This window comes from Dreissena polymorpha, chromosome 8 (assembly GCF_020536995.1).
Source record: "Dreissena polymorpha isolate Duluth1 chromosome 8, UMN_Dpol_1.0, whole genome shotgun sequence".
NCBI classification, from domain to species: domain Eukaryota; kingdom Metazoa; phylum Mollusca; class Bivalvia; order Myida; family Dreissenidae; genus Dreissena; species Dreissena polymorpha.
In genome coordinates, this window is record NC_068362.1 from 26,336,122 (window position 1) to 26,364,044 (window position 27,923).

The 27,923-nt window shown below is 34.3% G+C and overlaps 2 protein-coding genes across 6 annotated transcripts in view; one reads left to right on the forward strand and one right to left on the reverse strand.

Moving 5' to 3' along the window:
- Nucleotides 1-6,523: 6,523 nt before the first annotated feature.
- Nucleotides 6,524-22,031, forward strand: LOC127841459 (serine/arginine-rich splicing factor 10-like). 3 transcript variants are annotated; one of them, XM_052370282.1, is made up of 10 exons: nucleotides 6,524-6,657; nucleotides 12,233-12,337; nucleotides 13,543-13,646; nucleotides 14,061-14,078; nucleotides 15,011-15,113; nucleotides 15,711-15,743; nucleotides 16,193-16,225; nucleotides 16,602-16,634; nucleotides 18,172-18,225; nucleotides 19,513-22,031. In XM_052370282.1, exons 1-10 carry the CDS (start codon nucleotides 6,593-6,595, stop codon nucleotides 19,604-19,606), a joined length of 642 nt encoding a protein of 213 aa, XP_052226242.1. In that variant the 5' UTR covers nucleotides 6,524-6,592; the 3' UTR covers nucleotides 19,607-22,031. The 3 variants fall into 3 exon arrangements, with proteins under 3 accessions (XP_052226242.1, XP_052226245.1, XP_052226243.1); XM_052370285.1 differs by lacking the exon at nucleotides 16,193-16,225 and having other exon boundaries at nucleotides 6,572-6,657; XM_052370283.1 differs by lacking the exon at nucleotides 14,061-14,078 and having other exon boundaries at nucleotides 6,572-6,657.
- A 2,143-nt stretch (nucleotides 22,032-24,174) lies between these two features.
- Nucleotides 24,175-27,923, reverse strand: part of LOC127841506 (FHF complex subunit HOOK interacting protein 2A-like) — a 57,571-nt gene continuing 53,822 nt past the window's right edge. For all 3 annotated transcript variants that reach the window (XM_052370378.1, XM_052370375.1, XM_052370376.1), the window contains one exon: nucleotides 24,175-27,786. In XM_052370378.1, the coding sequence (XP_052226338.1) occupies nucleotides 27,675-27,786 (112 nt within the window). In that variant the 3' untranslated portion in view covers nucleotides 24,175-27,674. The remainder of the gene's footprint in view (nucleotides 27,787-27,923) is intronic.

The following is a 27,923-nucleotide window of genomic DNA, read 5'->3' on the forward strand; positions in this document are numbered from 1 at the left end:
CGCACACCCATAACCTGACCTCACTTTTAATTAGACATTGATCTTATTGTGGACTCTGACTAATTCAGAAGGTTCACATGATTGGTTCACCCAAAATGGCGCGTTACTTCTAACATCTAACCACTTGCTACAAAGCTTTGATACTTGCGCAGATGTTATCTATGAACAATCTCAACATACCCTTGCATTACCTCACGTCATTTTGACCTTGATATGGATCTACTTAAAGACTTATTCACAAGGTTCAATATTTTGTTAACAAAATATATCGCGTTTCGTCAAACATCGACAAAACGTTCATAGTGCATGGATGTTATTTATTATCAACACACTCGTATCAAACTTGCCTCATTTTAACCTTAAAATTAATCATGCAAACATTGTATTAAGTCGTGATGACGAAATCCGACCGACCTGGCGAACGACTTACTTAGCTGTGTGAACCAGATAACCGACTCGTGGCTCCGGCTTATCAAATTGTTTTGAAATATAACTAGAATATAAAGATTATCATAAATAATTATGCGTAGGAACCAATCACATAACGCATTGCAACGACACGATATATCAAGCAAACTACTCGTACGTTCAATTATACAAATTGAGTAAACGACATAAATTCAAACACACACTGATTATTGGTGACCTACATAATACAACGTGTCAACTTTAAGAAAAGATACTAGTTTTAGAGACTTTTTTACGAGATTAATCATCGAATCACTTGTTTACGATTTCTTAATCAATATACACGTTTTTCAACACTGATTTCGTTTCTGTTGTTTACATGCACTGAGTTTGTTTGTAGAAACGAACGAACTTTTGTGTGTGTTTGATTGTGTGTTTTTAGCTCACCTGAGCACAACGTGCTCATGGTGAGCTTTTGTGATCGCCTTATGTCCGTCGTCCGTGTGTCGTTCGTCGTCAACATTTTGCCTTGTGAACACTCTAGAGGCCATATTTATCGTCCGATCTTCATGAAACTTGGTCAGAACATTTGTCCCAATGATACCTTGACCGTGTTCAAGACTGGGTCATGCAGGGTCAAAAACTAGGTCACTAGGTCAAAAAAAAGAAAAACCTTGTGAACACTGTAGAAGTTACATTTGATGCCCAATCTTCATGTAACTTTGTCAAAATGTTTGTCTTAATAATATGTTGGTTGAGTTCAAAAATGGTTCCGGTCCGTTGAAAAACATGGCCGCCACTGGGCGGGGCAGTATTCCTTATATGGCTAAAGAGAAACCTTGTGAACACTCTAGAAGTCACGATTTTTGCCAAATCATCATGAAACTTGGTCAAAACATTGGTTTTATGAGTATCTCGGAGGAGTTCGAAAATGGTCCAGATCGGTGAAAAAACATGGCCGCCAGGAGTTGGGGCAGTTTTCTCTATATGTATATAGTGAAAACATGTGAACACTCTAGAAGTCACATTTTTGGTCGAATCTTCATGAAATTTGGTCAGAACATTTGTTATCTGGGTACAACGGTTGAGTGTGAAAATGGTTAAGATTGGTAAAATAACATGGCCGCCAGGGGGGGGGGGGGGTCATTTTCCTTATATTTATATAGTAAAATAAGCTTGTTAACACTCTAGAAGTCACATTTTTTGCCTATTCATCTTGAAATTTTGTATAAACATTGATTTTATAGATATCTCGGACGAGTTTGAAAATGGTCATGATCGGTGGAAAAATATGGCCGCCATGCAGGGCAGTTTTCTGTATATGTATATAGTGAAAACATGTGAGCAGTCTAGAAGACACATTTTTTGCCCAATCTTCATGAAATTTGGTCAGAACATTTGTTTCCTGGATAACATGGTTGAGTTTTAAAATGGTTTGGATCGTTAAAAATACATGGCCGCCAGGGGGGGGGTCTTTTTCCTTTTATTTATATAGTAAATAAGCTTGTGAACACTCTAGAAGTAACATTTTTTGTCCTAATCATCATGAAATTTTGTCAAAATATTTGTTTTGTGGATATCTCGGACGTGTTTGAAAATGGTCGTGATCATTTGGAAAACATGGCCGCCAGGGGGTGGGGCAGTTTTCTCTTTATGCATAAAATGAAAACATGGGAACAGTCAAGAAGACACATTTTTTGCCCAATCTTCATGAAATTTGGTCAGAACATTTGTTTCCTGGATACGACGTTTGAGTTCGAAAATGGTTCGGATCGTTAAAAAACATGGCCGCCAGGGGGGGGGGGGTCTTTTTCCTGATATTTATATATTAAAAAAGCTTGTTAACACTCTAGAAGTCACATTTTTAGCTACTTATCCTACGGGTCTCAGGTGAGCGCCTAAGGGCCTCTTGTTTATATTACTGATATATCGGGTTTTACTTTTTGCTGACTGCCTCGCGAGTATCTTTAAAATAGTGAATGCTTGATAATAATAATAATAATAATAACAAATAATAACGAATAATTTAAACTTTGATGAATAACCAACACGTTCAAATGAAATGTTACATAAACATCAACGGAATCATTGTTTATAGAAGTACATATACTGCGTGCACAATCGAACATTTACCCATGCAAAATTGGCATGCATTGGTTGTTAATTGGTTGTTAATTTCAATTTATTCAGATGTTGAACAACGTGGCCAACTGGTGGACAAGGACCTGTACTAGAACAATAACAACAAATTTACTATTACAAATAACAATAAAGTGTGTTGTTTGGAGATACGAAATAAAATCAATGTTACGTTAATTCCGCGCGCATTTTATAAAATAATTGTACATAACTATTGCCCATTGGGTCATTGTCGTCCTGAAATGGCTTGAAGTCACCCGGGGGTGACTAGAAGCCGATTCATGTCACCCTGGGGTGAATTCAAGCCGATTCTAGTCATCCGGTCGGCTTGAAGTCACCCCAGGGTGACATGAATCGGCTTGAAGTCACCCTAGGGTGACAAGAATCGGCGTCTAGTCACCCCCGGGTGACTTCAAGCCATTTCAGGTCGACAATGACCCAATGCGCTACAATAATTAGGTCATTGTCGACCTCATATGGCTTGAAGTCACCCGGGGGTGACTAGAGGCCGATTCGTGTCACCCTTGGGTGACTTAAAGCCGACTCTAGTCACCCGGTCCGCTTGAAGTCACCCTAGGGTGACATGAATCGGCTTGAAGTCACCCTAGGGTGACAAGAATCGGCTTCTAGTCACCCCCGGGTGACTTCAATCCATTTCAGGTCGACAATGACCCAATGAGCACAACTATCTTATTAATATACAAAAAATACTTAAACTTACCAGGTTGGTCAAACAAAGGGGAAAATATGTAAGACTTGGGACTGCTCAGTTATGTTACCGAGTGCCATTATGGTCAGTAATTTTGACAAGAGAGAATGCATTTGTATTGAAAGACCTATACGAATTTCGTACCAAAGCTTTAGAAAACGTTATTTTAATTAAAAAATAGGGAATTAGCCTTAATGGGTAGATAACATTTATGGAACTAAATAATCTAAAGCTTCATTTTCTAAGTGTTCTTAAGTATCAGCAGTGTTTTATTAAGTATTTTCATATTTTCTTTTCTGAAGTATTTGCAGTATTTTGTAGCCTGTGTTAAGAATTTGCAGTGTTGCAGTTGTTAGAAAATATTTTCAGTGTGTGTCTATAGTATTTGCTATGTTTTGTAAATTATATGCAGTGTTTTCTCAAGCATCATCGGTATCTTCCAACGTATGTGCAGTGTTTTTAATGAATTTGCAGTGTTTTCGTATGTATTTCTTTTCTTCTTATAAAGTATTTGCAGTTTTTTTAATAGTAGTATTTTCAAAGGTATTTATAATGTTTTCAAAAGCATTCGCAGTATTCTCCAAAGTATGTGCAGAGCTTTTTTTAAGCATGTGTTTTCGCGCGTATTGGACTTTTTTATAAAGTATTTTTAATGTTTTCTTATGTTTGCAAAGATTTCTATTGTATTTGCAGCGTTTTCTTAATTATTTGCAATGTTTTCTAAAGTATTTACAGTGTTTTCTCAAGTATTGGAATACTTTTGTTTTAGTATTTGCTCTTTTTTCAAAAGTAGTTGCAGTATTTTCCAAAGTATTTACACTGGTTTGTAAAATAGAAGTTATTGAAGTGTTTTCGTATGATTTTCATTTTTTCTAAGTATTTGCGATGATTTCAAAAGTAAGTGCAATGTTTTCCTGAGAGATTGCTATATTTTGTAAAGCATTTGCCATGTTCATAAAGTATTTGCAATTTTTTCTAAGATATTGGGGTGTTTTCCCAAGTATTTGCCACGCTTTCTTACCTATTTAAGTTTTTCAAAGAGATTGCAATGTTTTCTAGAGTTTTGTTTGCAATCTTTTCCTCAGATATTGCCAGGCTTTTAATACTTATGGATACTTATGGATATTTTCAAGCACAGGTGAAGCCTCTTCGCCGGATACAGAGTCTTCATTATAACAATCAAGGTCAAGACTTATGAGAGTGTTGGGTGTTTTATTGCAATTTCTTCTAAAGTATTTGAAACCTTTACATAAATATATAATGTTTTCTAGGTTACAATGGTTATTTTTTGCAGTCAAATCAAATCAAATATCAAATCAAATAAATTTTATTTTGAGACGGCAAGACATATAATTAGTAACATAAGCTGCACAGCTTTTGAACCGACTAAACAAAAAATGTAAACAGTAAAACATGAGCAAAACAGCTAAAATGAAAAGTCATATACATGTTAACGGGTGAAACACAGATAAGGACAATAATAACATGCAACATTGAACTAAATTTGACAATATTTGACTTTCCTGCTGGTATTGCACAGAAAGACTGTGGCATGCTTATAGGGGCTTACTGTATTATCAAAACAATGATAAACAAAAAAGCTGGACCAGCAGCAGAGTCAGTGTATGACAAAATATAATTTCAATAGAATACAAAAGCATATCAAAAATCATTTCAAAGCATAAATAAAATAGGAGGCAATTAAAAGCTGTGTAAGAAGCTGCTGATCTAGACCTGCAAGTAGGTCTAAAAACTGCAATAAGACGGCAACGTAAGAAACTGAACTAAAAAAAAAACACAAAAGTGCGACAGATAAAAAAGTGCTAAAGACGAATATCACCTCGAATCAGATTCGAGATGAACTGATCAGCAGCTTTCTCACAACAAAAACAGAATAAAAGCATGAAACAAACTATAAGCAAGCAACAAAATAGAAGCAAGAAACAACTGGATGCAAACTAGAAGCAAGCACAGGCAATCAAAATAAAATTCTTAATAATACATAAGCAAAGCAAAGACAGCAAAAGCAACGAATCACAGTGTGGCATGCAGCTCCAGATTTTTTTTTCCTAAGTAACTTTACAGGCAAAACATTTACATTCTTTGCCATTCCAGTGCATCATAAAGCTTTTGAATTGGTTAAAGTTACTTGCTTTTCTGTAGCTTTCTGGTAAGGCATTCCATAGAGCTGGAGCCGCATGCCGGAAACTGTTAATACCACACTTAGTAGACTTGACTTGGGAAATCTCAAGAAGATTTGTATATCTGAAATGATAACGAGATTCACGTTTGATAACCAGGTCATTTAGAACAGGTGGAGATATACTATTTATAATTTTGAATGTTTCAAGGGCCATAACTCGTCTAATATATAGACTAGACAAGTTTGCTTTTGTCAGTAATTGGTCATACGAACTGTTGTAATCGTCGTATACAAAGCGAAGAGCTCTCTCTTGTGTTTTTTCAATTTTGTCTGTGTTGCTTTTAGAGCAGAAATGCCAATTAAGTTAGTGGGCAGACACTGAAATTTGAGAGGATAAATGAATGGAAAATTGTCAATCTACTGAGACGACAGAGGCTTTTCCCTATTCTTTTAAAAATGTTAAGCTGTTGAGCTGCCTTACTACAGATGCTACTTATGTGGTTATCAAAATTTAGGTTTGAGTCTAAGTTTACTCCAATTAAGAAGTTTGACAACATCGTCACATTTAATGTTTGTGTTTCTTATTTATTATTTATTAAGAGATTGCGATGTTTTCTTAAGTATTCGCCATGTTTTCTTAAGAGTTTGCAATGTTTCTGGATCAGATTGCAATGTTTTCCAAAGTATTTGCAATGTTTTTTTAAGAGATTAAAAAAGAATCTAAATATTTTCCGCGTATCTCTAGAGATTGCCATCTTTTCCAAAGTATATACATTGTTTTCCTAAGAGGTTGTTATGTTTTCGTAAGTATGAGTAATGCTTTCTATCGAAATTTATATATTTATTAAAATAATTGCAGTGTTAATCTATATAGATTTTGTGGGTTTCTAAAGTATCAGAATTTTTTTCCGTAAGATAGTGCCATGATTTCCCAAGTATTGCTACTCTTAAAAAAGTGATTCAACTTCATTGTCGCTATTAATATTTTTATTTTTATAAGAATATGCGCTTGTACTTAATATATACAAACTAAGAAATGTTTGCCAAAAACAATTTCTTGATTAATCTTTGTGTGGACGATTCAGTATGGTTTGCACAACACTGATGACAGTTTAGTTGAACGTGGCCGTTATAATACGGCGTAGGATTCTCAACCGGAAGTTCAGGAAAAACGAGGCAACGCCAAGGAAAAAATGTCTCGGTATACGCGTCCACCAAATACTTCTCTATACGTCAGAAATGTTCCAGATCAGACTAGGTGTGCAGTGTTTATGTTTGTGTGTTTCATTTGATTTAAATTATACCTACATTATGAAATATTTATATGTAAATTTGTCCGAAAATTCTTGTTGCTTTCACATGATTTTTTTCACACTTTCTGTTTTGACTTTTGTTCTACATTTTGTAGTTGTTATTTGCTAAGAAATGTGGGAAATAATCTCCTTTGTATTTGTTCAGTATTACAGTTCTCTAAATATGTTGTATTTCAGTTCTTGAAATTGAAAAAGCATTAAAAGTTTTTTTCCACATATTTTGTTGAGTGAATACGTTGGGTAATGTAATGACTCACCTTCTCCATTGTTTGTAAGCACAGTTATTAACAGGGGTGTGATTTTTCCACGGATTAGGTTGTCCCAGATTCATTTCTGAGATTCGCTTAAATTAGTAAAATTAAATGGGGAAAGGGTACGACCGAATCCGCAGATGTTTTTCATAAGCGGCCAGAAATTTTCAAGGCCAGTGAAACCTCTGCACATTACACAAGCATTTTTTATAAGCTGTGTTTTCCCAATCCAGCAATTAAACTTGATCTTTTAAAAAGTGTTTGGTATTTCTATGTTGTTTCATTTGCGAATGGCGCTTTTGTGAATCAAAATCAAAATAACCTAAAGACTGAATGAATCTCACAAAATCCCGGGGATATAAACATAAGTGAAAAACAAATTTAAATGGGAATGGTTAAAACAACAGTGAATATAAATCAGAAAGCAATACCACTTTCTTAATCAGTACGGAAGAGGGACTGTCCTGGTATGGCAGTGTATTCCATGTGAACAAATCTTGAACTATGGATCCTGTGCAGTGCTCCAGCCAGCTTTTCAAAATAGAGGGGAGCTTCCCCAAAAAGGGCACATTTTACGCGTAATTTTGGAAAATAGGGCATTTGGTTATAAATAAACTTAAGTATATACTTTGGTTATACTATATACTTATTAATTGTAAACACTAGAGGAGGTTTTTGTGTGACGTCACAAGAGGGGTTTTCCGTTACTAAAAATAGATTGGCCGTCAACTTCTTGATCGCGGCCAATTACATTGTATCAGAGTAAAGGTCGTCGGAAGACTTAATACTTACAATTTCACTAAACAAAACTATAAATACCCGTTTTCTTTTTTAAAATAAGAATTTAATTAATGATATTTCAAAAATAATAAAACATATAATGATTTGAATATTATTATAAGTGGTGTGGATACGATAGTGTTATTTTTCATCCGGGATTGAAAATTAGTGTAAGGGGTGCATTGAATCAGTTATAAAACAGAGCCCTAAAATAGCTCACTACATTTCAATCTTGAAATGTAGTTTTAATTTTCTTTTACATTGAATGAATTTTCGTTTCGTGAACATTGAATGAAAATATTAATAAATTTAAGCATTCAAATTGAAAAAACACCTGCATATTTTGCAAATTGAACTGTCTTTACATGTACACGTATATTGAAAACTCGTCTGTAGTGATAATGAGCAATACAAATCTAGCATTTTATGATACCATTAATCTACGCATTTAATTTATTTAACGCAAGTATTTTATATCCCTATAATGACCAAACGCGATTGCTTGTTTTCATGATGATGTTTCGAACACTGCAGTAACGCACGATCTTAACACATTATAGTAGAATTTACATTTGCAGGTATCCGTTAAATACGTTAATTGTGTAGCAGTTAATGTGTACAATATTTTAAATGTATAGTTATTTAACACTTTATTATTATGTTTAAACTGGCTTATATATATACACTTAATAGTTCCTAGCTGTTAATCCATTTCGGACAAATGTCTATTTTTAAATATGTTCAAATAGCAAAGCAACTGTTAAGTTTTTGACTTAATATGTCGAGAGATGACATGGAGGTATCATAAATTGTGTTTAATGACCAGACACATGTGGTTTATGCAGAGACCCGATACAGAGTCATACAAGTATAGGTCCCTGGGTTTATGACACACTGTTTTCTAAGTAATAGTCTGGACAGTATCCGATCATATCGAGATAATTGGTCTGTGATAAAGAAAGGTGCAATTAAACACTGGGTTAAAATGCTGAAACAAAGAGTGTCAAAATTGGTGTGAACAATTAAATTAAAAACATTAACATTTATCAAGAGGATTTAGTTAATCTGTAACAAGGTAAGTTTTTACAGACAAATAGGTTCAAATCAGTTTCAATATGTTGATTACATAAAATCAATCAATTTTTTGTTTGTTTTCGTCCTTATTTGTGTTCGTTCATTGGATTCAATTTAATCTGAAAGAATTTCAATTTCTGAGTATTTTTTGTTCTTCAAAAGGGTCGCGAATATGTTTGTAACCTTATCACGATGCGCTTCATCAATGCAAACAATAGCAGAAAGGCCGCAGTTTTGACGGCCAAAATTTGAGCATGCGCAAACGTGACGTCATTATCGGAATCCCCAAAACCTCCTAGTGCATTGGATGACTTCACCAATTGTATGCTGTTCCTCATTTTGTATTATGAAATTACAATCAGTGCACACGTACTTTTGGAAAAAAGGGCATTTGGTTATAAATATACTTAAGTATATACTTTGGTTATACTATATTCTTATTAATTGTAAACACTAGTGCATTGGATGTATGTGGGGGAGGGGGATTTTGAGGTTTTTTGTATCACCTATCATCATTGAACTGCATGTTAATCTTTCAGGTTCCAGTTTCAGTAGCTGAAATAATTCGCGTTCAGAATAAATCTGAACCCAAGAGTCTGCCAAAGCAAAAATCATCAAAAGACTCTTAGGCGGCAATTTATATTGACTACAGTTTCAGCATCAGTGGCCTTTTAGAAGAAAATGAAATGAAGAAAACATGAAATAAATTCAGGGGTTTCACTGGGTCAAAAAAACGTTGTGACTGTCACTACTTAAATTCGTTGCTTTAAATAACTTTGAGCCAATGTTTGGCCACAATAATAATATTAATTAAAACAAAAATCTATATTGACACATTTAAAGTCTAAACAATGAATGATCAATGTCACCATGAAGTAGCATCCAGTCTGGAGATTAAAATGAAACATGAAACATTGTTACTGTTAATAATAAGATATGTTTATTTCACAACACGTTATTTCAACTAATGTCAACAACATTGACAGTTTTGTTAGGTCGCGAAAATATATGACAATATCAACATTACATTTTACTTGCAGAGTGATAAATCCTCTTTCCAGACAAGTTCTTTATTTGTTGAAATAACAACTGTCTGCCCCTATTCATGTTAAAATTCATCATGATTGAGGACAGACAGTGTTTACAAGTTCAGAAATAAAATCCAAACACAATGTTTTCCATGCCGTAATTTCGAACTAAAAATTAACCGCATATTCGCATTAAAAAAAGATGATTAATTTTCAAATGTTAATAGGTATTTTGAATTAAAATCACTATTTTTGCAAACTAAAAATTATAGCCAAAGAATTCAGAAGTTTAAAAAAATCAATAGTGCTGAGTTTGATTTCATTCGAGTGTGATTGTGCCTAACCAAGCGTGACCTCAGAGATAATCTTTCACAGCATGTTACTATCGTCTGCAACAAAAGGCTAATTAGTGATCTGATAACAAACCATGCCCTTGGGGCTTGTTTGTTCACAATGTGTTGACTTAATACACCCCAGGCAGTCATGTTATCTGTGTATTCATGTCGATGTTTCTGGCGATTTATACGGCCTGAAAGCAGGAATTTAGAGATCAAAAGGGCATTTGACAGAAAAATAGAGGGGCGCTTTTTAAGTGGGCAAATTTTAGAGGGGCGCAGCGCCCCTCTATTTATTGCTAGCTGGAGCACTGCTGTGGTAAACTGTTGTTAGTTTAACACTGTGACAGTGTATACCATATTTCAAAGGTAAACCCATTGAGCTTGAATGAAAGATTGCCGTCATCTTTCACAGTGATTGGATCTTGTTTTGATCACTGTTTACCTTGCACAATAATTAAAATGTAAAATGTGAAGTTAAAAAGGTTTTCATAAATAATTCTTGTTATGAAGTTTAAGAAGTTGTTTATATAAATGTTTGTTTTGTTATAAAAAAATAAGCTGTGTCATTGCATTATGCACACGAATCGCATAGAAAAAATCAGTTGACATAATTTTCCTCTCCTAGGACTTCACCTCATTCAAACCCCTGTATTAATTTGATAAAAATTTGAGTGCATGTGACCAGAAATGTTGTATTTTGTTATTGCTGCAGTGCCTTTATGTTTCAGTCTTCAATTTTATTTTGCGGCATATTCAAAGGCCCAAAGATGTTTTCATGGATCTGAAAATATTTTTGCTAAATTAAGGAAACCATGTGATATTATAATTATTGTGGAGACAAGATGACAACAAATTACAATCAAAATCACCAAACATGTTATAGGGATTTCAAATGAAACAGGCTCGTGCTTGTTTATGCATGCATTAAAAAATAGCCTTAAAATTATCAGCTTTGTTATCATTATGATGCAAGTATTACATGGAAGCTAACCCTTTAACAAATTTATACATAAAACATAACAAATGTTGCTTTTATTAATTTATTTGCAAAGTACATGTATGTTTTTTAACCAGGTTTTCCGAAGGAAAAAACTGGTTATTAGATTGGCGAATGCCGGCGGGCTGGCTGGCTGGGGGGCTGGCGGGCGGGCGGAACAAGCTTGTCCAGGCCATAACTATGTCGTTCATTGTCAGATTTTAAAATCATTTGACACATTTGTTCACCATCATTGGACGGTGTGTCGCGCGAAATAATTACGTCGATATCTCCAAGGTCAAGGTCACACTTAGAGTTCAAAGGTCAAAAATGGCCATAAAAGAGCTTGTCCTGGCCATAACTATGTCATTCATTGTGAGATTTTAAAACCATTTGGCACATTTGTTCACCATCATGGGACGGTGTGTCGCACGAAAGAATCACGTCAATATCTCCAATGTCAAGGTCGCCACGACTAAAACAGGGCTCCCTCTGGCTCAAAATTTGTTGTAGCCAAAATTACCTTTTTATGTCTTAATTATTATTATTTGGGATATTTTATGGTTGATCATGCAGAAAACATTGTAGCCAAATGGAATTTTGTGTAGCCAAATTTCCTTATTTGTAGCCATTGGCTAATTTGGCGAATGGCAGAGTAAGCCCTGTAAAAATAGATTATAAAAAAAAAACTTACAAAGGGGGTTAATTTTGTTTGTTCATTTCAAAAGTTCAGTTTGAGTTTTCTCCCTTTATCAGATTTTTTTTCACAATGAAAACCTGGTTTTGTGACAATTTTGTCCCTTGTTCAAATTTGTGCTTAGAAAAATAATTCTAGACATAATTATTATGACCCATGAAACGAACAATTAAACCCTGAAAATTTCATTCACAGGCTCAATCGACATCTATTTTTGTGGAATTTTACCAAGGACCTTGTTCAGTGTTACTTTCTTTATCCAATCCCTAATGGCTAACTAACTTTCTTCTTTACTGTGAACAGAACATGGGTTAGATTTATTAAGGTAAGATTAATTAAGTAATCGTTTCATTATTTCTAACTCTTTTGTACACAGGCCAGAAGATTTAAGATCATTATTTGGGAAATACGGCCCCTTGTCTGACGTATATGTTCCTGTAGACTACTACACAAGACGACCAAGAGGGTTTGCCTACATTCAATATCCTTATGTGTTTGTTTGTTACATTTGTGATATGCATTTTTAATTTGTTTTTATATTCTTTTTGCTAGAAATTCGTAAAGATAAAGTCACAAAGTTCAAGTTCCGACAGCACTTATGGCCCGAGTTAAAGGCAAAGTACAGTTTCAAGTACAGACACATATGGCCCGAGTTAAAGGCAAAGTACAGTTTCAAGTACAGACACATATGGCCCAAGTTAAAGGCAAAGTACAGTTTCAAGTACAGACAAAGCAATTGGTCCAATCCTGCCAAGTACAGATTATGTAACAGTCAGAGTTCAAGCAAGGTACAGTTTACAGCAAGGAAGGACCAGACTCGCGATCGGCCATGCAATCTCAAGTTACAGCAAAGTTTAAATTTAATTAAAGTGATTTCAAGGCAAAGGTAAAGTCGATGGAAATTCAAAGCCAATGGTAAAGTAGATGGGAATTTCAAGCAACAGTACAGTTAAAATGGTTTCAAGTCAAGGTAAAGTTCAAAATTTGCTAATACAAATCAATGCAATGAAGAAAAGAATTCTATGCATTTCAACTGGATGCAAGGTTCAAGGCAGTCATCTCAAGGCAAAGACCAGACTCTGAGATTTGGTTTGTCAAGTTGGTGTCAAGATCAAGTCTGTTGCAAGAATGCCAAACTAGTTAGTGTCTGTCCATACAGAGATTGATCACAGTTTTCAGGGAGATTCAACTTTTTCAAGTCAAGCAAGACAGCCGCACATATATCCTAAGTTTAAACTATTAAAAAAAGTTATATACAGAGCCAATCTAATCGCTACATGGTGCCTTCAAGATTGGTCATATCTAGTTATAGAAATATGTAATGAATTATTATATACACTAATCTTTAACAAAAAACATCTCCTGCATACATGAAATCCTGCAACGAATTAAAATCTTGAAAGCTTGCTTTAAAGAACTTTGACCAAACCAATTCTTATTAAGATACTGTGTGACAAGTGGAATTAGTTTCCTACATCGGCATAAAAAGATTAAACGTTTACACAGAAAACCAACTATTTATGATAATATTATATATAATCATTTAATTTCACTCATTTTTATCCATTCGTATGTTTCCTACATACACAAATAGTGCCCCATTATTATGAATCAATTTTGTCAAATAAGAAAATGTGTGTACTGTTACTGCAAAGCTAAGTACAGAAGTCCTTAACAGCAGTGTAGGTTTGAGGACCCCCGCGATGCAGATGATGCACTGTACAACCTCGACAGAACCAGGTTCTATGGGCGTGAACTTGAGATAGAGTTTGCAAGAGGAGACAGGAAAAGTAAGTTTCTTCGATTTGTCTTTGCATGAACTTTATTGTTGGTTTAATTTTGAATTCTGTTTCCATGAACTTGTTTAGATCTGTTTTTCTGTTTACAGATGGTTAATGTTAAGATAATTTTTCCGTTGAAACATGATGTTCTAAAAAAATTATTTAATTGATTAATGAAATGTTAATTAAACCTTTATTAAATCATTTTAGAAAACATGTACATTTATTGTTATTAATATTATGATGATTTCAATGAAAGCTTACACAAAATATGGTATTTTATTACCCTGTATTTATTTAAAATACTGATTTTAAACTGGCGTTTCATTTTATTTAATAATATAACTACCGGTTATAAAAAATATAATCAGTGATTCACATAGAAATTCAATGTGTTTATGCCATCCCTTTCCTACTGTTCAGCCCCCAATCAGATGAGAGGTAAGGAGAGAGGAAAGATCCTCTAGACGGTCGTATACTAAGTTCTCTAAATTTGTTTAGTCACCTGTTACCAATTTCTGTGTAAAATAAAATTATTTTATGACAAAAGTGATACAAATTACTGGTAATGGTTATAATTTGCGCCTTAATGCGATTCTGACTTTAAACAATTGTAAATTCTGGCTTTTTTTATTTTGACCATATTTAAGAACCATCGGAATATAAGATATAGAGGATATTTGTTCATGTCAGTGTAAGATCATTTGTTATTTCACGAGTGATCATAGAAAAATGTAAGATTGTTTGTTATTTCACGAGTGATCATAGAAAATGTTATTTTTCTATGATCACTCGTGAAATAACAAACGATCTTAAACTGACATGAACACATTTTCTGTTTCTTTTATGCCCCATTTTCAAGAACATAATAAACAGATGTTTCCCTTTTGCTTAAAAGTTACCCCTTCTCCCTTGGCGTACCTCAATACAGTTCAAAACACAAAATGACATCATTAGTGTGTCAAAATGACATCATTATACCAGCAAAATTCTCCAGATAAACTCTTTTAAAATGTAAAAAAATGGTGTAAAGCAGAAAATAAAAAGAAAATTTGTTGGATTCGGTGGAATGTCGATTTTAATTCACTCGTGATCATAGAAAATATATATAAATGATTTATGATAATCTAAAAATAGAAAAAGGAGTTTCGACAATTTGTTATTTTCACTGGTGAAAATACCAATTTGTTTATTTTCACTGCTGTTATTTCACTGCAGAAATGTCCTATTTTATCATAAGGTATAACAGAAGCATGCATCTTTGGTCTGATAAAAAGTTGTGTCTTGTATTTTATTTTTTGTGTGATTTGAAATAAATTCAGTGATTCACATAAAATTGATTGTGTTCAACACCCCGCTTTCCTGCTGTACAGCACCCAATCAGATGCGAGGTAAGGAGAGGTCCTCTAGACGGTCACCCTACAGAGGCAGTCGTCATGACGACAGAAGACACAGGTCGCACAGCAGAAGTCCCAGGTAAGAATGGGTCAAGGCAGTAACAAGACAGATTCCTGAGTTGAAACCTTGTATTTTAGACTTTAATGTTTAGTTCAATTGCATCAAAAGCATTTGGCTGATTTAGGTGTGCTTGAGTCTTTTCCATAGGTAAAACAAGTACTTGTTGTCTTAAGAGAGGATGCATGAAACATGTAAATGAATATTTGTATTGGTTTGTGCTATAATAACACAATAAAGAGGTCCCAATATATCTCAATCGGAAGATTTCAGTATGCAAATCTGTAATTTCAGGGGGTTTCTCGCTATTTTATCCCAAATAGGTCACAAGTACTCCATATTGGGAACAAAAATCACTGTTAACATAATTTTTGTTCTAGCTGGAGTGGGGACTCGCACAACTTCTAAATTATGTCCAATTGTCAGTTTTTGTACCAAATAACTTACAAATATACCGGGGGTAATAACTATTCCTTTTGTGAATTGTCGTGTTTTGAATCCATTTTTCCGTGTGAGAGTTTCAAGATTTTAGAGTTTGAAGATTGATCATTTATCTTATTGCAATAATTTTCGTCTGTTCAAACGCTTGTCAAATTTACATATACACTTTTTTCACAGACGAAGATCACGATCAAGAAGCAACGACAGGAGGTATGAATTTATTCTTGTCCAGATAAAATTAAATAGGTCTTCTTTTATTTAAATTTTCAGTGTTTTATGTTACCTCACTCATTGTCACATCATCTTTTTTTTTTCAAGGTATTGGAGCCCTTTTGTTTACTATAGGCTAATATTTCAGTCTAAGTCATTGCTGAACATGTTTAAAATGTGTTAAATCGGTAGCTTAAGTAAGCAGATTAACTTAGCTTTGTTATTCATAATAACATTTAATAATGTTCGGTCAAAATAAAATGGTCAATAAAATATATAAGGGTACATGTACTTTGTTCCTATTATCATGCTGTAAAACCGCAATAAAAAAATGATTGGGCAAAACTTTTTTGACGCTAAAAATAATCCTATATTTATAATTTTGTCGGGCGTCTTTAATGTTCTTGGTCCTTCAGAAACAATGACCTCAAGCTGTATGTCTCTTACAGATACAGATCTAGGTCGAGGAGTTATGACCAAAGGTGGGTGGCCATTGTCCTTTAAACAGTTGTTGACTGTGTGTTCCGTCGTGTTCAGAATTTGATGGAAAGCCTTAAATGACAAAATCTAACATTAAGTTTTGGATTTTTATGTTGCTGTTATTTTAATTCAAATTGAAGATTTGCAAAAGTATTGCATTGAATTATTTTGAGAGATTTCTTGTTGATGCTGTTCTTAAGTGACAGAGTTTTAAAGTAAAAAAAAGCAGTTAAGGTTAAAAAAAAGATTCTTATTTTGACTCATGAAATGCTTTAACTATAAATGGCCAGAAATCAGAAATCTGAACTGATGAGAAATCTGACAATTTACAATTATACTGTGCTTAGTCTTGCTATCATTATACACTCTGTGTTTCAGCAAGCGATCTCGCTCCAGAAGCTATGAAAAGAGGTAAATAGTCCTATTAGTTTTTCCCCACCCATTTTAGTTGTTTTCAGCTGACAGGATGTATTTTTTTAACACTAAATGGTTTACATCTGCATGTTGTTTTAACTATACAATCTCAAAGGTTAAGAAGTGACATTGCAATGTCTGAGCATTTCAAATGGCATAACTTCAGTATCCTCGTACAGTGTTCAACACTAACTATTCTGAGTAAGGAACTCTTGGACTCCCTCTTTTGGAAATTTTGGAGTCCGACCATAATTCAGGTAGTCAAAAAATTATGACACTTGTTTTATACCGCATTTTTCGGCTAATGACACATCTGTATCATAAATTGATTGGGGTCCTTTGCATTCCAAGTTGTTTCACTAAAACTGGTAAATGGAATTTCTTTGTTTTGCTACATGTACATAAACTATAAAATTGACAATAAAAGTATTTTTATCATTGTAATACAATAATAAGTATACACAAAGCATCTTCTGAAAACAAACTTGTAGACCAGACAGGGGTTTTCATGGGATGACAGAAAAATACTTATTCGATTGCATAGTCCAAATGATGGCATTGTTCTGGTTTTGTATATGCTTCCGACATAACTTAGTTTTAATTGAAACCTTCTCAATATCAATAGACCAGCTGTCTATAATCTTCCTTGTTAAGAAAAACTCTTACAGCTCTCAAACAGTGGTTGAAGAGTGCGCTAATGATTTGGTATTAAAAACTTCCTTCTGCAGTATGTAGAGGGTGAATATTAAATTATTACAATTTTAATGTGACAATAAACAAATGCAACTTAAATTTTTTATAGACCATGTATGTTAATGACTATTGTGAGTAAGATGTTTTTTGTACAGACATTCTGAATTTGCGAAACGAAGGGATTTTTTTTATAATTCAAAAGATGATTTTGAGGGAGTCCGACGAACTTCCTTGACACAAAAACATGGAGTCCGACTCTCATTTCCAGGAGTCTCGGACCTCCGGACTCCCGTTAGTGTCGAACACTGTCATATGACAGAATTGTTTATGTTATACCACCCTTCGCAAGTGGGTATACAATTCACACCGTCAATTGATTTGTCCGCTTAAAATGTTATAAATGTGTGGAGCATACAACTGTTACATTTGTTAAGCTGTTATATTGAAACTTAAAATATAACTATGAAAGGTAAAAGGTTGTTCACTTTTTTGCATTTTTGATCTACACATACCTTAGTTATGTCCCATAGAACATAGCTTAATGTGGTGGTTCATGTTCTTTGACAAGTTGGTAGAAAAATCTATATGCATATATTTAGAAATGACTCAATGAATCATGTTCTGGGAAAAGTGGGAGTAATGCTTGATTGTAAAGTGTCTTACCAGATTAGCCTGCGCACTTTCTGCCTAAACTTTCAATGAAACATTTCATGAAGTTGTAAGTGTTGTCCCTGATTAGTTGTGTTGACTGCACAGGCTTATCTGGGATGACACTTAAAGCACATGCATTAACCCCTGTTAGCCCAGAAGGAGGCTTTATCACTGCGGTTATGTGTTGCAGGGGTTCCACCAGTAGAGCAAGAAAGTCTTACACTCGGTCTCGGAGTCACTCCAGGTACCTCTACCCTCCCAGTCCCCACCACGCAATGTGGCCGGACCATTACTGAAGTCAACCTGTCTAGTACCCACAACGTCATGTGGCTGGACCATTACTGAAGTCAATCTCTGCCCCTTCATTTACCGCCCCCACATCATGTCCAACACATTTTGAAATATTGACGTGAACTTGTATTTTTGTGTCGCTTATCATGTTCTGGATAATTCAGTGTTGATTTTTTTTTGTCACTGTCCAGAACATATTGTGGTGAACTTGTATTGTCATGTCGCTTATCATGAATTTCAGTGTAAACGTTTGTCAATAACATGGATTTGAATTTTATGTAGCATTCGCTGTTTGAGTTGATTTTTGTGTTTAAGTCCTTGCACCTTTTGGCTGGCTTGTTTATTAGGAATACAAATCTGAATATAATGGCTTAACTGAGTTGAGACTCCAAGTCCAGATGCATTGCCAAGGTAGTGATTGGTCATGAAATTATCTCAGTGGCCATTCTTCCCCTTAACTTTTAAGTGCACTTTGTACTAGTTAACTAGCTAACCTAGAACAAGTGCAAGTTGATTAATTGATTGTTTTGATATGACTGTAGTATCATTAAAAAAGTGACAAATTCAACCAAAACAACACAATTTACCATTGAATATTTGTAAAATTGTATTAATTTTAAAAAGCTTTCCAAACTTTTGTGTTTACTAGTTCAGAGTGGTAGTCTGGCTCTATATCTTACTGCTGTGTATTTTATTTACATCGGATTCACAAATGGTTGAAGTCAGCATGGACTAACGAAAGCTGCTCTCACAAAAAGAATAAATACGATGGACATCTTTGTCCCTATCTTATGATGGCTAGGTTTCATGTAGTCTTTATAAACAAGACAAAACAGATCATACTAGATTCATTTACTAGCAGCAATAATGACAGGTAAATAGCTTACCCAGGCAAAGTGTGTGTGTAGGTTAACTGATTGCCGTGATGCAATTGAAAAACTGTCTAAAAAACAAAACATCCAATTAACTTTAAGAAAGACAAAGAGGAACAAACTCTAGTTGAAGGATGTACACAAGTATCATTTCATGTAAGTTGCCACGGTGTAATGGTTATGGTGTCTGCCTAGCAACTTGGAGGTCATGGGTTAGATCCACACTCGGGTAGTGTTCTCTGGATCCCCCCTTCCCAAGTACTGGTTCTACCCAGGAAATGGACTCAGAGCGTTTCAATGACCCTAAGGCTTTGGTTGCAATTAAGCTTAAATAAAAAGGTTGAAACTAAACTTGTCCACTATTGTAGATCAAGATCATACAGCCACTCTAGATCTAAGTCGCCCGGTCCCCATGGCGACAGGGAAGAGCCAGCGCCACGCAGCCGAACCCCTGACCTATAGACACAATGCCCGGGACACCGTCTGCATCCACCTTGAACAAACTCATCGTCGCCTAAACATATTATTCATGATGGAAAAAATACATCATCTAGTGTTTTATTTTGTATGACATTTTGTTTCCCCAACCTGAATATATGGGTCTTTTCTGGGAAAACTGGGCTTAATGCATGTGTGTCAATTGTTAACCTGGATAAACTTGTGCTGTCTGCACAGGCTAATCAGGCCAGGCACAGCACTTTCTGCCCTTAACTGGATTTCTGCTGAGAAGTGAGTTTCTGTAAATGAAGAATACCATTTAAGGGAAAGTGACATTCCTGATAAGCATGTGGGGATCGCACAGGCTAATCTGAGTTGACACTACGCATTTCCATTAAGCTTAGTTTTTCCCAGAACTAAGACCCATATTAATCCCCTTGGGGGGAAAAAAAGCATCATCTCTTGTTTTATTTTGTTTTAAACTTTGTTATTACACGTTTCATAACCATAATCCACAATTGTTTTCTGACAATAAGTGTTTTGTTTTGTATTATTATTTGGCATTGTTATTATGAGGTGCACAGAACTGAATTTGAATTAGTTTTCGTAGGTCATTTAGTGTTTGCTATGTAATAAACATGCTCATTATTTTCATCTCTTTGTAACTTCATGTTATTTTGTAGTAGAAGTTGCCTAGATGAGTTCAGAAATTAATGAGATTAATATTAGCGATGTTATAAAGTATTCACTTATTTTTTTTGTGTTGATACAACTAAGCAATCTCATTTTTAGGATTTCAAGAATTGTGTATTGAGAAGCCAAGCAAAAATTATGAGTAGTGTTTAGAAGAAATTTCTATTCAGCAATTTGTTTTTCAAGAAAAACTGATAAATATTTCTCAGTTTTTACTTGAGCATTCTTTTTTTTGCTGACAGTATTTATAAAATAATAGTACTGGTAATTTTTTATTATTAATTTTAAAAGTTGGAAAGTTTTTTTTTTGTGCATATAAAGATACAATGTCTAACTGACTGCTAGTGAACAAAGGAAAATGTGATTCTAATACTTTTATTCAGATATTAGGCAATGACGTGTATGTTAGCCTATCATTGTTTCATTCTGTGAAGCATCGGAGAATTCAAGTGAAAGACAATTTGATTATTTCAGTTCAAATGAAACGATAAGGTCAGATCAGTTGAACTTGCTAAATGTCATGTTTTAAGTCATTAATTTTTATGTAAAAAATTAGAACAATATACAAATAAAGTAATTGTCGCTGTAAATGAAACTTGTTCAACAATAGAAAATCAATGATACAAATCAATAAAATAATAACAAAAGATGATAACTATGCTTAAAATGAAGCACTAATTTCCCATTACGGCTGTAAGCTTTAAATTCGTTGACTACCATATTTGTGACATCACAATATGCAAAAAAAAATTTTTTATATTCTCAACAGGAATGAAATAAACAAAAGTTTTATGTTTTGTTTTTCAGTGCAAGATTATTTTAGCAATCCATTGGTAGTCATATAAATCAGATAGAGATCTTCACTTGTTCAACTCTGAACTGCAAACAGGTGAAATATGATTTAAGATACCACTCGTGAAATGATAATATTTAACACTGACATCATCAAACATACTCTTTGTAAACTATAACAACACACATTTAACAGAACTTTCTTCATTTTTCTGCCTGTAGAACAAAATGTTCCAACTGATGTAGATTTGATCCATATGAACAATTCTGATGTCAGTTTTTGTGTGTGTAGAAATCTGAACGGAACTATGAATTTCATTTCACAGTTAAATGTTGGTGAAGAAATGTTGTAAACTATGTTTTATGACTGTAAAAATATGTTGTTGAACTGATTTTGATAAACATTATTATTCTGTATCTATTTCAATTTGTGTTAACACATTTCAATGAGTTTTATCTGGTAAATCAGTTTTTCAGTATATTTACTAAATTAATACATATGCCTTTTCACTCAAAAGCAAAGTAAAAATGGCTACCGGTATGTGCAAGCAGCATTAAACCAGAACAGCCTGCAGTCTGTTCGGGTTTTATGCTGTTTGCTGCTCATCAGTATCTTAAGGGTTGAAAATGAAGCCTTAAAAACTTGAATCTAGTAAGAAAGGTATTTAATTTTATGTAACTTTCTAAGGTACTACAAATGCGTCAAAATACGTATCTATGTGGTAAAGGATTAAAGTATAACAGTTACCTTCGGGACTTTTTATTCTGTTGTGATAAGCAGTAAAAATATTCAATGGAGGCTCATTTTACCCAATGCTAGTAGCAGTTTTTCAACAATGAACATACATCAACTGTGTTTTTGCAAAATTGGTTTAGAAAACCAAACTAATGATCATTTTCAATTTATTTTGATCCATGTTGGATACATTTGAAATGACATTACAATCATTTGAACAGGAATAAACTTGTTTGTTATATATGACACTGTGATACATTAAAAAGTACGTGATCGTTTCATTAACTGACAGGATATAAACCTCTGCATAAAGAACTTGTTGTTTTAAAGATATATATTCATAAGAAAAAAACTCCCGTACAAGCCCATTTTATAGGTTGTTGTTAACTGTTCAGGATTGTACATATGGGCCTTGCTCTGTGAAAAGGGGGTTTAATGCATTTGCGTTAAGTTTCCCAGACAAGCCTGTGCTTACTGCAGGGACGACACTTTCTGCCTAAACTGAATTTTTGCTAAAAAGAGACCGTCTTTAAACAACAATTATAAAAGCAGAAAGTGCAGTACCTGATTAGCCTGCGCTAATCTGGGACGACACTTTACGCATATGCATTAAACCCCTTTTTCACAGAGCACGGCCCATACATAACTTGCGCCTCAAAACATTAATCTTGTTTCACTATTATATACCTGTGTAGTGGGTTTCTGGAGAAAATGCGATTACTTTGATCACAAATATTTGAGATAGTTTGTTGCTTGGAATAATCGCCTGGCTCTGTTTAAGATTAACAAAGGCACCTTATTATCAATTTAATAGGACTTACCCGAGCTGTGCATGCATTCAAGTATTTAGATATATTAAAATTATAAACATTGCAGAGAAAGATCCAAAATCTCGGCCCAGTAAAACATAGATCTGAATTAAATTGGTTAAGATTTATAAAATTCTGTTAGTATCAAAATTATTTAACCTATTCATGATTGATGCGTCAATAAAACATTGAGCTGCACTCTGGGGAAACTTGGTTTAAGTGCATAAAGTGTCGTCCCTGATTAGTGCACATTCCAATCTGAGACCAACAACGCACATGTATAAAGCCCAATTTTGTTGAACTTTGGCTCAAGTTCAAATCTGAATAACATGCCTTCTAGTGTTTCTTGGCTTCATCTTCATGTACTACATGCCTTTAATGATAACGTTGACATATGATCATGTATCACCAGACAATGTACCAGATACCAATACATGAGAGATGTAAGTGGGTCAAATTTCAAGGGCGAAATATATATTTTGGTCGCCCTCCAGAATAACTGGGCTTTATGCATCTGCGTAAAATGTCATCCCATATTAGCTTCTCCTGTCAGCACAGGCTAATGTGGGACGACACTTTCGTTTTTATAGAATTTTTTGATAAAAGGAAGTCTCTTTGTACCAGGAATCCAGTTAACATGAACAGTGTACTCCAGATAAGCCTGTTCACTGCAGTTACAGGCTAATCAGGAAGGACACTTAATGACTGTTTATGTGACTCGTTATTTCTGGGTGGGGGTTGTTTTCCTTCTGCCAATTTCCCAACCTGGGCATCAGTAGTTTTCTGTGAGGGGTCATGGCTATATACTACGATGGTCTGCAGCACTATAGAGCGCAACCCCCTATCCCCCACCCAGGGTATGGGGGCTCTACAGCGTGTAGTCCTAGAGCAATGCAGCATGATTAAAATTGACACATCATATACATGTATCTCTTTTGCTATCCCTTTTCCCCAATATGGCTTTTGCAAAAAGCATAAAACCAGAACAGCCTGCGAATAACTCCCAGTCTGTATAGGTTTTATGCTGTTTGCTGCTCGTCAGTAAGTACGGGGTGGAAATGAAGCCTTTTAAACTTAAATTTAGTAAGAAAGGTATTTAACTACATTTAACTTTTTAAGGGACTACACATGTCCAAATTATATAAGTGGTAAAGGGCTATATCACTTAATGTCACTTACACATTTCAGAGGTAAAATTTGCTAATTACTTTTACATTGTTCCTCTCATAAGTCAATATTGCAAAGAAGTAAATCTTGGTATGGTTGCCCGTAATCTTTTAAAATACGTATGTAGGGGTATTAGTTAATTTCAGTGATAGCTCTAAACACTGAGCATCTCAAGGTATACATTAACAGTTCCAAGGTGGTTACCACAGCAACCATATGATTGTGATGTTTTGTGTTGTATGTGTTGTCCTTTATCGTATTTACAATAGGTCACATATCTTAAATAACAGGCTAGCGGGTGGTTAAAAAGTTTCCTTCATGGTAAATGTTTCTGGAGTTTAATATTGACTGTATTGTGTAATCCTAATGAAACAATTAATGAAAATAAACACCTCTTGACTTAAAAGCACCTTTATTCAACAATCCATCAAACAAAATCTATCTCAACATGTAAATAAACTACACAATGTATGAACTAACATGAAAAATAAAAAGAACAGATTCATTAATTTGGCACAGAATGTCATGGAAGCACAAATCAGTACAGCAGTTGTCAGAAAATAATGAGGCAGTTGTCAGGAACTGGTATGGCAGTTGTCAGTAAAAATCAGGGTAGTTGTCAGTCACTGGCATTTTGGTACTGGTAAACCATTTAACTTGAGTGAGGTGGCTATATGATCAACGTGATACAACTGAAACACTGCTGAAGACTGCGAAAATCCAACAAACAATTACAACAATAAAATGTGCAAAGCATCGAGACACATCTTGATAAATGTAGCTGCAGTCATGAATTTGCTTTTTAAAATTGCACAAAAGTAACATTGCACTATTAAAAAGAACAAGCCCTGATATACATGAATATCAAGTATTCGTGAACTAGTGAAATGGCATTATTTTGACATGTTATTTCTGTTTGTTAACAAGGTTTTAACAAATCAAATTACTGATATTTGTGAATGATAAAAATGTACATAGATTATGTACCATCTAATAATACTAAATATAGAAATGTGCAAAACGGCTAGCTTTATTGTGTTTGTATCAAGGTTGTATAAAATTCATCTTCAAATTATAATATGTCATACGGCAAGTTCCGGCAACACATTAAAATAATAATATCATATGGCAACACATTAACATTATAATATAATGATATAAATAATTGTCATCGGTATTAACCATGAGAATTATAAATGCATAATATATAAATGTGAGTGGATCTCCGGAAAACTGGACTATGTGCATTAAGTGTTGTCTCATATGAACCAATGCAGTTTGCAGGGACGACACTTAATGGAAGTTTTTGTTTAAAAAAATCTCAATTATAGCAAAACCTGATCTAGGCAAAAAGTATCGCCTCTGATTAGCCTTTGCAGACTGCACAGGCTAATCTGGAACGACACAGCACACATGAATTAAGCCTTGCTTTCTCAGAGACCATCTCATAAAAAACAAAAGATATTTCATCACTTAACCATGTCCCTCTCAGAAGCAAAGTGAAAATGGCTATGTGCAAACAGCAAATAACTAGAACAGCCTGCGAGTAACTCGCAGTCTGTTCAGGTTTTATGCTGTTTGCTGCTCATCAGTAATTAAGGATTGGAATTGAAGCCTTTTAAACTATTAACAAAGGTCTATAATTAAATGTAACTTTCTAAGGGACCACAAATGCGTCAAAATAGGTATCTAAGTGGTAAAGGGTTAACTGATGATAGTGAGCTAAACAATATAATATATGGCACCTTTAAAAACTGACTATAAACAATCTAAACGGGACTATGACTTTAACAATTGTACTTAACATGTACACACAAAACAATAATTAGGAAGATTACACTAATTATATCCAAAGGACAAACAATAAAAACACTTGCAAAAGACAAAGTAAAATATAATACTGAATAATTAAGATTTTATCAAGTGTCATGTAAATGGATGTTCCTTTTTATACAGGAAACATGGTACATCAAGGGATAAACGGTAATCCAGAGAGAACTTTTACAACAATTACTGTCTTGGCAATCCATTTGCAATCTTAGCAGATTGTTTTGTCTGTTAAATGATATATTAAAAGCACAAAACAACATGGCATAGTTACATAATTAACAAGAAATGTGTTTGTCAGAAACACTATTACATAATTAAAAAGAAATGTGTTTGTCAGAAACACTATGTCCCCTTCTGCGCCGCTTTGATTTTTTTGTTGACCTTTGACCTTGAAGGATGACCTTGTCCTTGATCTTTCACCACTCAAAATGTGCAGCTCTATGAGATACACATGCATGCCAAATATGAAGTTGCTATCTTCAATATTGCAAAAGTTATGGCAAAATGTTAAAGTTGGGGCAAACAAACAGACCAACAGACAGGGCAAAAACAATATGTCCCCCACTATAGTGGTGGGGGACATAAAAATATGATTTTTTGCATTGAATGAGACAGTTAGTAATTGGATTACAATTTCAATGAGACAGTTAGAAATTGGATTACAATTTGTGGACACAAAAAGGTTCCTTACATAAGTGGACAAATATTATGCAAAATATGACATTTTTGGAAGACAAGATTATAACTAGAATAATAACAATAATGCGCTCAATTAATACTTCTACATATGTACATGTATTTAATACCTACACATATGCCACAGCCGATTGAAATACAGTATATCACAGCAATAAATGGTGAGTGTGTTATGTGTAGAAGTGTAGACTAGTTTAGGCCATCTAGTAGTCAGCAGTGCTTTATTTTGGAAACTAAGATCCAATGAAAATAGGTACAATATATATAGTTGCTGTAAATGATGTTAAATTTCATCGAATGCATACCAAATCTCACAGATATGCTAAGTATCATACACAGATTCATGTACTTGTAAATCCAATGGGTCACACACAAATAAGACTTTAGTTTTTATGAAGTGTTTTCCATTTGCCATGAATTTTATTTACACAAATATTCAAATAATCAATGATTTCACTTTATGTTGACAATATTTAAAAGTAAAATGGTGAATGATAAAACAAGCCTTAGACACCAGGCTCCAACTTAACAAATAGTCTTAAGACTGCTTTAACACAATGAGCTTAAGTCCTATTTGTTCAAATTACAATTAAGTGTACAAAATTTAATTGCACATGGTTAAAATATTACAAGCTTTAAATGAAAATTAGATGTGAATTACTGGTAATCAAAATAGCCATTACTTTGCATGACACCATCAACTTCAAAACAGTAATACAAAATTAAGAAATAACGGTAAGCAACTTATGCCATTTATTCTTATAACAGACTTTAAGAATTTTTGAAAAATTAGGGTCTGGTCTATTTTTTTTTTAAGTAATTCAATTCAGTGCTGCCTAAAGAGTAGAATACAAAAAGCCATTTCTGGGGAAACTGTGCTTTATACATGTTTGAAAAAAAACTTTCCACTTTTATGGAATTTCTTGTTTAAAGCAAGTCTCTTCTAAAAGAAAATCAACTCTAGGCAGAAAGAATTGTCCCTGATTAGCCTGTGCAAACTGTACAGGCTAATCTGGGGCGACACTTTATGCACATGCTTTAAGCACAGTTTTCCAGGAGACTGATAATTTGGTATTCTGATCTTTGAGTGAGGAGCACTTAAGGGAATCTTAAACAATGTATATTCCTTCTTTTCCCAGAGCAACGATCATATTGTTGACAGCCCTATCCGCAAGCTATCCTTTATGGTTACAGATGCATGGTTTTCCACAAAGGTAATAGCTGAGAGCTCCTGTCTATTGCTGGTGTATATGGGCCCATACATTCCACAGCTAGCTATCTATGGTGACGGCCGCATGGTGCTTCACAAGGTAATGGCTGAGAGTTCCTGTTCCTATTGCTGGTGTATATGGGCCCAAACAATCCACAGCTAGCTTTCTCCGGTGACGGCGGCATGGTGCTTCACAAAGGCAATGGCTGACAGCTCCTTGCAGAACTCCTCGAACACAATGATGGCCTCCAGTCGACTCTCCGCACCCGCCCTGTAACACAATGATATTTTAAACAAGAGCCTGTCACAGTAGTGTCGAAATGTGTTTGCTTGTATGACAACATTTGTTTTAGAGAGTAGAATAATATTTGTAAACAAATAAAAGGAGATAATTCAAAAACTATGGCT

Excerpts from the sequence above, each read along its gene's own strand:
- LOC127841459 (XM_052370282.1), top strand. The coding sequence starts at position 6,593 with ATGTCTCGGTATACGCGTCCACCAAATACTTCTCTATACGTCAGAAAT. Across the intron at positions 15,114-15,710 it reads TCGCACAGCAGAAGTCCCAG|ACGAAGATCACGATCAAGAA; the intron begins GTAAGAATGGGT and ends CTTTTTTCACAG. Across the intron at positions 18,226-19,512 it reads CGGTCTCGGAGTCACTCCAG|ATCAAGATCATACAGCCACT; the intron begins GTACCTCTACCC and ends CCACTATTGTAG.